Source organism: Taudactylus pleione, unplaced genomic scaffold, assembly GCF_031769625.1.
Source record: "Taudactylus pleione unplaced genomic scaffold, aTauple2 ptg000015l, whole genome shotgun sequence".
NCBI classification, from domain to species: Eukaryota; Metazoa; Chordata; class Amphibia; order Anura; family Myobatrachidae; genus Taudactylus; species Taudactylus pleione.
Genome location: NW_028284417.1, coordinates 14511386 through 14523596, shown reverse-complemented (window position 1 = coordinate 14523596; position 12211 = coordinate 14511386). Strand labels below are relative to the sequence as shown.

General features: G+C 40.2%; 1 protein-coding gene across 1 annotated transcript; it reads left to right on the top strand.

The window, feature by feature from the left end:
* The first annotated feature begins 245 nt into the window (after positions 1 to 245).
* Positions 246 to 7128, top strand: TENT5A (terminal nucleotidyltransferase 5A). Its single transcript, XM_088471749.1, has 2 exons — positions 246 to 1315; positions 1731 to 7128. Exons 1-2 carry the CDS (start codon positions 878 to 880, stop codon positions 2508 to 2510), a joined length of 1218 nt encoding a protein of 405 aa, XP_088327875.1. The 5' UTR covers positions 246 to 877; the 3' UTR covers positions 2511 to 7128.
* Positions 7129 to 12211: the final 5083 nt, after the last annotated feature.

Sequence of the window (12211 nt, the reverse complement as noted above, 5' to 3'; positions counted from 1 at the left end):
GTACTTCTGTGACCGCTGCCTGCGTGCGTGGTCCTACTGCCCCCCGTCCGCAGTGTGATAATACCCGTGCACTCACAATAGTCGGTCCATTGGCCCCTGCAGCACCGGAGGGGCCAGGACTAAGCTCTAACCTGTCAGCTGCTTAAGAGCTTCATAGGGACAGTCCCAGACTGACAGCAATTACCCCGCTAGTCTGCGCAGCTACACTATTACATTCATGAGAGTCAGCGGGCAGAGACAGCGCGTAATTGCCGTCTGGAAAAAAACTTTCCCTATTAACAGATGAAAGTATCATCCGTGACGCAGGAGCCCCGGGCCAGGCCCTGCCCTCACTAGGGGAGCCCCGGGGCAAGCGGGGGTACCCCGGCCCTAGAGCGAAGGGAATCTAGACACTACCGTCAGGGCAGCCACACAACTATATACATATCACCCTGCCCGCGCTACAGGTCACAGGCAGCGGCAGTGCCCCGGTCACCGTGAAAGACAGACAGAGAGAGAGAGCTGCCCGGGCACATCGCTATGCTAATGAGGGGGCGTGTCTGGGCGGGGCACCAGTGCCCCATATATAAAGTAGTTAGATGATAACGTAGCAGAGGAAAGCTCCAGAGACAGCGGCTGCCAGTAGCTTCAGTTCTGTGTCCTGCCCCGGCTACAGGCAGCTGTCAGCGGACCCGGGGGATGCGGCGTGCCTGTGGCTCACACCTGGGAAGATAGCTGTTGCTGTGCTGCTGATAGTGAGTGCGGGCTCCGGCTGTGAGTGAGAGCAGTCACCGGGGAAGCTGGGGTGCGCACTTGGCTATTTCTGCTCCGAGTAGCGGATTAGTGCAGTGACCGGCTCCGTGTAGCAGCAGCAGCACCCTCTCTGTGGCAGCGCACCATGGCTGATGATGAGCACGACGGGGGCAGCAGCACTGCTGGCATTATATCCCCGAGCTGCGACAGCAGTAACTGCAACGTCCTGAGCTGGGAGCAAGTGCAGCGCCTGGACGCCATCCTCACCGAGACCATCCCCATCCACGGCCGCGGCAACTTCCCCACGCTGGAGATGAAGCCCCGGCAGATCGTGAAGGTGGTGCGGTGCCGGCTGGAGGAGAGGAATATCACCGTCCGGGATGTCCGCTTGAACGGCTCTGCCGCCAGTCACGTCCTGCATGAGGACAGCGGGCTGGGCTACAAGGACCTGGACCTCATCTTCTGCGCAGACTTGCGGGGAGAGGTCGAGTTCCAGACGGTGAAAGACGTGGTGCTGGACTGCCTCCTGGACTTCTTACCTGAAGGAGTTAACAAGGAGAAGATATCCCCGCTCACCCTAAAGGTAAGTAATAAGAACGTCCCTGCTGTGCCCATTACCCGGGGGATCACCTACCCCTTTCCTGCCCTCCTCCTTACACAGCGCTGCTGCTGTACAAGTATATGCTGGGCTGGTAACTTTTATGTTCCTGCACATCTTTCTGATTCCCATTGCAGCACCATGTACTTACTATGTGTACAGTCCTTACAGATACACTAGGAGTCATTAAACATCAGTTGTAACTTAAACATTATTTTGTTTTTGGCTTTCTGTCAAAATGTGCGCTCTGAGCTTCCTATGATCCTCCCACTGTGGCTGCGTCTGGCCTCTCTGGTTCTGTGTTTTATTTTTCAGATAGGCTTATAAAAACCAAGGGGGATGGACACTTGTCACCATGCTTTTGTGACTGACTGGTTTATGTTTCTCTTTCCCATTGCAGGAAGCCTATGTGCAGAAAATGGTAAAGGTCTGCAATGATAATGACCGATGGAGTCTGATTTCATTATCTAATAACCATGGCAAAAATGTGGAACTTAAATTTGTGGATTTTTTGAGGAGGCAGTTTGAATTCAGTGTTGATTCCTTTCAGATTAAACTGGATTCTCTATTGCTTTTTTACGAGTGCTCAGAGAACCCAATGACTGAAACTTTCCACCCCACCATTATTGGTGAGAGTGTGTATGGGGATTTCCAAGAAGCCTTTGACCACCTTTGTCACAAGACCATTGCCACCAGGAACCCTGAGGAGATCCGTGGAGGTGGCCTCCTAAAGTACTGCAACCTTTTGGTAAGAGGCTTCAGGGCAGCCTCAGAATCAGAAATGAAGTCCCTACAGAGGTACATGTGTTCTAGGTTTTTCATTGACTTTTCAGACATTGGAGAGCAGCAAAGAAAGCTAGAGTCCTACTTGCAGAACCACTTTGTGGGTTTAGAAGATCGCAAGTATGACTATCTGATGACTCTACATGGTGTGGTCAATGAAAGTACAGTGTGTCTCATGGGACATGAAAGAAGGCAGACTCTGAGCCTTATCACCATGCTAGCCATTCGAGTACTGGCTGAACAAAACATTATTCCCAACGTGGCAAATGTAACTTGCTACTATCAGCCCGCCCCATATGTAGCAGATGCCAATTTTAGCAATTATTATATTGCCCAGGTTCAACCTGTCTTTACATGCCAGCAACATACATACTCCACTTGGTTACCCTGTAATTAAGATTGACTGAACGATTTCTGTGAGTAAAGTGTTCCCTAAACATAAAAATGGGATTACCCAGTTATATAATAAAGTGTTTTTTTTTTTGTTTGTTTTTTGTTTTTACCAATGATGATCTGCTCCTGGTTTAAATCTTTGTGAAGCTTGTAGTTCATATAGAATTCACAAGAGCATGATCAAAATGATAAGCTCCTAATTAATTGGGTTCAATCTCAGAGCACAAAGCGGCCTGTCATTTAAAGCGAATATAACCTTCTGCAATATGCAAAGAGGGAATGCTTCATGTAAGTACAGGTTAGCAGTTCCTGCTCACTTTACATTTAAATAGGAAGAAGTTGGATAGTCATGGATTTTTTGCTAAAGGGAGTAAATACTCTGACATTTTTCTTCTGAATTTCATATATCTGTAGCAATGTGTGAAGGAAAAAACATTGAATATTAGACTGAGAATTTGGTTTTTAAGAATGATATTGAGTTGTTTAGAATGTATAATCTGCCTGCTTGCATAGACTGCTTTCTCAGACATGGCAGTACAGTGTTGATAATTATGAGGGCTCATTCACACATATGTGCTTGGAAAATGGGAATAACGTATGGGAAAATGAGTGCACTTTAGTGATATACATTTTTAAAACTACTATTATCAATACAATCTGTTGTACTGGTAACATGCATACAAAAATAATTTGTGCTCTGCTTTAAAACTTAAAAATGCAAGAATGGTAATATCATCATTGACTCTTGGGGGCAGACTCGTTTAGAATCTCTGCTTATAGCAGTGCCCAGGGCTATTCAATTGTAGCCCGCGGTAAGCCAGCAGGCTGTACTTCTCAGGTTTCTGTTTGCACCCTACTGAGGTGTGAACAGAAATCCACGGTAGGTAGGGCTTTCTACCCATACCACGTGCACATTAACCCATATCTCCAGTTACTAAATCCAAAATCTATGAGTTAATGCGCGTTAGCCGTTGGTCTACTGCCGGAGGAAATAGGCTTCTAATGGAAAAGTTTTGGGCGTTCAAGCTCGAGGCTATCTGCCTGCGGCAAACACCGTGGCTAATTGAATCTGCCCCTTTGTGTCCCACTTCAATACACTTTACATGCATTTTTTTTAATGTATGAAAATAAGAAAGTGGAGGAGACCTATGAATGAGCCCTAAATCTTCTGAAATATAATACATAATTACTTTTAGATGTTTGCATGAATCACATTTTACAAATGTGACCATGCTTAGAGCTATTAGCAGACGTAATGCTTGAGGACCAAAGATTTCTTGAAGAATACCCAAACTGAAAGAGGAGGAGAAACTATTTGTGTAATTCTTTATTTACTGTATCAAAGTGCCTGTTTCCTTCAGAAAATTAAGAGAACATATCTTTGTGATTAAACCGCACATTTGCATTTATCAGGGATTCTAGATAAAATAAATAATAAATTCTGAACTTGTGATGAACAGAGCAGTGCATGCCATATTTTTCATTGGCAAACACTTGTATACAGTTTATTTGTGAAATGTTTGCATATTAACAGTCTGTGTTTCCACATGCACAAAGATTTCATGAAATACGGTTTAGGTAAATGTAGCACTTAGATTGTTTATATAAAGAACTGTGTGCTGAACAGTTTGCAATTGGATTAAAAGAGTAATGGCCTTGCAAAGAGGTTTCATCTCATACCTGGAAATTATGTGAAAGTAAATCTTTTCTAGGTAATTCTCTTCCTTTTTTTTTTTATGTTTCCCTTTAGGAATATAAAACAAAGGCAATTTGGTCTACCATATATCAATCAGATATTTTGAAATTTAAGCACGTGATTAGTTAATTTTAGAAAATATATGTCAAGCACATTGAAGTTTAAACACAACACATTTTGAAATGGCAGAGTCTTTAGAAATCCATTTACACCAAACAGAATGTTAGTGGATCTCTAGACTTGAGTTTGTTATCAATGAATGCATGTTTGCATAGTAGGACCACTAGAGGTATTTAATGTGAAATTAAGCTGAATTGCACGATTACTTTAGTTCAGTATTTTTGTCTTTTCCTTAAATTTTACTAATATTTTCAATTTAGATAGGAGTTTATAATATTAGTACTGTAACTTTTATTTAAAAACATTGAAATCCATTCTTTTGTTTTATCTTGTCAAAAGCCAGAATGAAACATATTTTGGTTTTCCTTTTTTTAAATATTTTCCCTATATATTCTTTTTGAATCTATCATACACTGCAGCTAACGTTAACCCCATAAGAGCCATTATTGTTTACTTAGTAAAACAATACTTGTCATCTCACTATAGTCTAGGTGGGCAGTAGAGCTTTGACAAGTCGTATATTGTAGTATTCACAGCATGATAAACTTAACATCCCCTTGCTGATTTTTTTTTTTTTTTTTTTGATTTATTATCTTGGCCTTCGAGTGCTTTCACAGTCTGTTCCATCCATCTGATGTGTAGAGACATGACTGAAAGATTCAATGTCTGAATTAATTTATTGTTTCACGCTTCTGGTACTTACTAATTTTCTTACTTCTTAGAACTATGCAGACACACCCCTATTAGACCTTCTTTCCTCCAGATGCAGGGTATTTTGACAATGTCTTCATTATAATTCACTGTGGAAATATAGTAAATATATAGAAGCTAGTAGACCTAATGATGGCATATTTGCAGCAGTATACAAGTCGATGAATGGCGTCCTTACCCAATCAGTAACTTTTACATTCCAACAACACAACATAAAACATCAGAGACCTAATGTTACTGGATGAGTTTGATCTTAATAGCCAACAGTCTTATAAAATTGTAGTGCCAAATGATATAACAGTAGTTGAAATAGATTTCTGCTGACCGCACCCACACAGAATTATTAAATAAAAAATGGGTTTGGTCTTACCAGAGATCCTAGAATTTAATTTAGATGAGTACTAGAAGTTAAATGGTTAAGTTTAACTTTGGCCCCCAAGGCTTCTTTTGAGGCCAGTTGCTCAGATTAACATCCTGTCGTTCTTCAGTAACTTCTGAAAATTGCTAGATTGAGTGTCTACTTTTTTTTTTTTCATATTCAGTCATAAAAGGCTGTTTTAGCAGGAATCTGATTTGTTTACTGTAGCACCATTCCTGTGAATTTAGCAGGATCTGTTAAAGCTATTGCACTGCCACTCTCTGTTTACACGGAAATTTCTGGCCTTTTCTGTGACTGCTCCTGTCTGTTTTGTGTTTGGTCAATGGAGAGTCTTCCTTGATTAATAGCGAAGAGAAAAGTATGATTCCCATGTCTCATTGCTCCAGACCGTAAATCAGAATTGAGATGTGCTTGTCTAAATCAGGACAGTATCCATAGATATAGTCACATGGCTTATGAGCTGAATTGAAGGGGATGGCTGGGGAAATAGGATCAGCTGGTGATGGGGTATGGCTATTCTTACCACAACTATTTGCATTGCACAAATAACTCATCTCTCAGTTATAGGTGTTGAAATGCAGTTCTGCCACAAATATCACATTTTGACAATATAGAGCTACTTCATAAGATCTGTTTATGTGAAGCTCATTTTTATTATAATGTATATCTCCTTGACATTTAATTTTTCAGATTTTTTTTTTTTCTATTTAAAATTGGCTGCAGCTAGTTGAGTTTCTAAGTCATGTCACAGATGTGCTATTTATATACAGTTTCAACACATATTTTATTCCTCATAGTTACCGAATACATTTTTATGCATCATTCTGTACAGCCATTTCTTGCAGCAATCACAGAAATTACTTGTCTGTCATCCAGTATATTGGAACTGAGAATTTACCGGAGAGACAAAGCTCCCTTTGAAATACGTGACTCCTTAAACACCAGCCATTGGACAGCTTGTTTGGTGGATGGATTTATTGCTAATCTATGTTGAGATAAACCTACTAATACAAATGTGATGAAACATCAGAACTCTTTCAAGCCAAACCATTGTATGTTGTTGCACAAAAAATGCATTGGGTGTCGTGTCTAATGGGGGAGGGGGGGTGTCAAATTTGTACTTTAATATTTTGCTTTATACACTGATGCTTTTCCATTACATCTATTTTATTCAGATTTTGAAATGATTCATGTTAAATGCTTTGTACATGACTTGCATTATGTTGTTGGTTGATGACTTTGCCAATTAAAAAAAAAGTACAATGGAGAGAAAATTAAAACATAAAAATATTTTCTTTGAATATTATATTGTAGACCTAAATGTTTTTGAGCGAATTCTGCAAAAGCAGAAATATATTTTACCGATCTATAACGGTGTGGCTTTATTTGCAAAATGTGGACAAACAGAAATCTGAGGTTGCATACAAGATGAAAATGTTGGACAAGACAATAATGATATAAACCTATTAGCTTTTCAGAAGTCTGTGCTCATTTTGCTCTCAACCTTCCTCTGTATGAACAGCATGCCTCCTTACTGCTAATCTGCTCCTTGCTTTGGAATTCATTGACGATAAAGATAAGTTAAAAACAGGCAGGAGCCCAGATGAAAAACGCAGGCTGTTGGTATACATTCTTGAGGGAAAGGATTGTGAATTTTGTTTACAGCATCCAATATTTGGATTTGTTTTGTAAATAAAAGTTATTTTTTTCTATTGATTTGCGTAGTGTGTTTGAATACATTATGGATGAGTGCAAAATCACTTTCATGCAAAATAGTAGAAATACACTGATTCTGAATAGTTTAGTTCACCAGCTTCCTAGTGGGAGCTAAAAAAAAAAAAAAATCTAAACCACCCCCCTCCTTTTTTTTTTTTTTCTCCCAGCCAAATGTGTGTAGTCAGCTAGGAAAGGGCCTAGTTGAAACATGCCAAAAATACTTGGCTCTTTACCCACATTGCAACGTTGATAACCTAAACAACACTTCTATATTATCTCTTAAAGTCATTAGTTTCATATTTTGGATTATGAGAATAGTGCTTCTTTGGGGGGAGGAGGGGTTTTTAAAGGGGTAAAAATAAATATATATATATATATATATATATATATATACACACACTGAATTTCTAAATGTGATTTGAAACAGTCTGATATATGAGAATATAGAAAGGGTAGTTTATACTCCAGTTTGAGTCAAATGTTCAAACAATGATTTACATTTCATGTTTACACTTTGTGGTCTGTCTTCTAACTTATTATAACTTCTCTACCTATATCACTTTAAGCTTATTAACCATTTACACATAGTTTAAGATGAGATCTTTTCAATATCTCTATTATATTTTGAGATACTAACTTATGCTGGACATACGCCATCCAATTATTGGCCAGAGGAGCTGATGATTCAGATGATTAAGCCTACAATTGAACAGTGTACTGTCGCAACCGTCCAGCATGTCGATATTTTCAATTATTGGTTGGCCCCACCTGGCAGTGTATGCGCGGCCGACCGCCCAACATTTGTTTCTTCACAGGTTAGACGCACAGATATATAGTGGCCATACACTGAAATATCTCAGCGTATGTCCACGATATCTGGGTACACACTGTACAATTTTTACTTAAGATGCGATGAATTCAGATATTCATGTGTACACACTATACAATTTGTTTCTTTCTTGCTATCTGTATCATAATTATTGAAAGGAAATATTGTGTCCCTGTACAGCAGAGGTGGGGAATCTTTTTTTCTGCCGAGGGCCATTTTGATATATATAACATTATTTGTGGGCCCAGTGCAGGCCACGCCCCCTCGGTGTTGATGTCACATGGGGGTGGGGCCACAATCGCCAGTGATTACAGCAATGCCCAGAGCATCCTGAGGATGCACCAGGGAGCTGTAAGGGCAGCGGTCTGACTGTCTGAAGTGCCCTAAGGACGCTCCAAGCGGCACAGCTGCATAGATGCTGGCTACAGGGTGCCATTCTGGGCACCCTGCTAGCCAGATGAGGTTAGCAGAAAAAAAGCTCAGGGGCTAAGACCAAATGATTCCGATTGCCTTATACGGCCCCCGGGAAGGAGGTTCCCCACCCCTGCTGTACAGGCTGCACAGATATCAGTCGTCAGAGCATACACACTGCACAATGTATGGACTAAAATGTATCTAATCTCATGCATGCTTGAAGATCCAATCATGCAATCAGACCAATTTATCTGCGATAAATAGAGATTGTACGTGTATCCACATTATGCAATTCCCTGCTGATTGCACAGACAATTGTACAATGTGTACCCAGCTTTTGAGCTTGTTTTACAATTGAACACATTTCTCCAGATAAACTAAACTAACACCTCTGCCAGGCAAAGCAACATAACACTCTGTTGTTTTCAAGGGCCTGTGATCCTCCAAGTTAATTACTATTTTGAAGAATGAAAATATCAGTCTTGTTCACTCAATTCAGCCACTTTATTAAATATGAAGAAAACAATACTCCTCTTCATACACTGTCATACAGCCCTATTTTATCATACAACTTTAAAATATATGTTAGGAAAGCAAATCCGTTTGATGAATGCAACCTGGCTTGGAGAAACAAAATTTTGCAGCAAGTCCTTTCTAAAGCTGGGTACACACTTTTACGATTGCAGGCTGTTCAGGTAAAGCTGTCTCTATGAGCCGTGCAGTCTGTCCCCAGTGTGACCCCGTCAGCCGCGTACCTACTGTGCAGACATAACACAGTGTGTACGGGCCTCTATGGGATCGGCCCGATAAAAATTAAACAGTACATAAGATGCGACCTCTTGATCCCGACCGTTGCAGGAGTGTTAAAAGCCATTTATCGGCTAACGCTCCTGCATCTGGACAGGGTACACACCTATACAATCCAACGGCCGTTCTCTCGATATTGGATGAACGGCGCGATGATTGTATAGGTGTGTACCCAGCTTTAGCGCTTTTAGGCTACCAGTCACTGGAGTTTTGTATCCCAAGTTAAAACAACCTGTTGTCAGTGGTTGGTTCAGTGTATTAATCTCACAAATACTGTGCATCAACCATGTTTATTACACATACGCATCAAGAAGAAATCACAACTTAACCTACATAAAATATTAATTACATAATCTCTGAATGGTGTTATGATAAATATATTTTATGGTGCTTTTTGCAATTTGTTAGGCCTATATAAACTGGTGTAACTTGTTTTGATGGGTTTGTCAGAGACAAGTGCCTAGAACATAACAAATTAAAGCATTCGTAATTATACTTTATCACTAACTACTTCACTACTAATAATATTAACATTTATCTGCACATCAAAGAAGAAACTTGTTAATCAACTTTGTAAATGTTTTGTATAGTAGGCGGACGCTTGTGAGATGTTACCTACAATTTAAAATGAATTACTTAAACATTGCATTACATTTAGGTAAACTGAATAAATAATTCCTGGTATTTTTTTTTTTCTATTGAATGTTTTAGATCTCTGCAACTTCTGCAAGATACACAAATCCGGTCATAATTCGACTGTTTTTTTATGGATCTATTTTATCTACAAATTAAATGCGTACATACTATGCAGATTTATGGTCAATCTTATGTAAGTAATAAAATGTAGGTGTTTCCATTACAAGCCAATGATGGTCCATATTTGGCGAGTGACTTGCTGTTGAAGTAGCTGGTGATTAGTTCCTTTCTAATTACACAGAGCATCGTTTTCAATATTCGTCACATATGGCTTTTTTTGTCACATGCCTCGCCCAATGACAACAAGCCTGTGTCTGCATTAGGTGTTGGTAATCTATTACAACATACTGCAATGTTATACTGTGGTAAAATGTAGTTTTTAAAACATCACATAAAATTTTTTAAATGCATTCAAAGTTAAATCCGTAATCCCAAGAAGTTTTTTTTTTAATTTTTTTAAAAACACTGTTGTAGGCTATTAGAAGCAACTTAATAATCACATTTTCTACTTGGTTTGTTTCTTTAGAATTCTATTGACAATTGATAATCCTTTAGATTTTTCCAGAGTGCCATAGACTACCATGGCAAGCATTGTCTCATGGGCCATGATTTTCACTGTGACCTCCTGCCTCCTCTGCCTACAGATGTAATGCTGACAATCCAGGAGCCTTTGGGGGCGAGTCAAATGTTGCGTGGACTGCGATAATAGCTCCCAGATTTGCAATTCAATTGTTCTGGGCGCTCATTAATTACCGCCCACTTCACGCTAAACCTGTCTAAAGTTCTGTTTAGGGTGCCCTTTCTGCGGTTAGCACGCCCTAACCATGGATTTTTCATACGTTTCTTCTCGCACCCACCTAAGGATGCTGCAGAAATGACGGCGCCAGCGGCTCTTGCGCTCAGGCGTAACAATTGAATTGCTCCGTCGGGCACTTTATACAAATAGCCACCGGCAGAACAATTGAATCGCCCCCTCTGTCTGCGTAGCAAACTTATTTTGTATAGCCTAAATGTAATAAGTGTGAGATTTGCTAAATGTTGAGATTAAAGCTGGGTACACACTTAACGATGTGTGTACCCAGCGATGCGACAGATGACTGCTGACAGGACGACATTGGGCGCCTGGTACGCATTACACGATGCGGTGCCCGTCCACCTGATATGTCGGGATCAGTCGCATCCAGCTGCATGGGGTCATCAGCCGGATTGTCACATTGAGCTACAAGTAGCACCGATCTGAAGATGCGACTGACGACCAAACGGGAGCGCGCTTGGTCTTAAGTATTGAGTACACACCAGCCGATTTTCGACGATGTGTCTGCCTGATCCTCCGGATCAGACAACATATTGGCTAATGTGTACCCAGCTTTAAAGCAACATTTTTTTTTTACAAAGTTAAACCAGGTTGGTTTTGTGTTGTAAAAAAATATACCATTTAAAAAACCCAGAAATCTTGTCACTTTGCAAATCTCACACGTTGTTACATTTAGGCCAATATTTTTGTGTCTACTCTGTGACGTCATAAGCCTCCATCTCACCCTCTGCTACCACTTCGCATTCTGGGAGTATGAAAGCCTCTAACTGTGTCTGGCAGCCATAACATTTTTTTCCTCCTGAATGATTTTGGAAAAAAGAGAATGAATTATTATTATTTAGAGGGGGAAAAAACTGTGTGGATTGCTTTTTTAATAAATACAATTGTATACAGTCAGGTGCATAAATATTGGGACATTGACAGAATTTTCATATTTTGGCCTCTATTCACCACCACAATGGCTTTGAAATGAAACAAACAATATGTGATTTAACTGCAGACTTTCAGATTTAATTTGAGGGTAATTACATCCAAATCAGGTGAACGGTGTAAGAATTACAACAGTTTCTATATGTGCCTCTCACTTTTTAAGGGGCCAAAAGTAATGGGACAAACTAAACAATCCTAAATCTAACTTTCACTTTTTAATACTTTGTTACAAATCCTTTGCAGGCAATTACAGCCTGAAGTCTGGAACACATAGACATCACCAGACGCTGGGTTTCATCCCTGGTGATGCTCTGCCAGGCCTCTACTGCAAATGTCTTCAGTTCCTGCTTGTTCTTGGGGCATTTTCCCTTCAACTTTGTCTTCATCAAGTGAAATGCATGCTCAATCGGATTCAGGTCACGGGATTGACTTGGCCATTGCATAACATTCCACTTTTTAGCCTTAACAAACTCTTTGGTTGCTTTTGCAGTATGCCTCGGGTCATTGTCCATCTGCACTGTGAAGCGCTGTCCAATGAGTTCTGAAGCATTTGACTGAATATGAGCATGTAATATTGCCCGAAACACGTCACA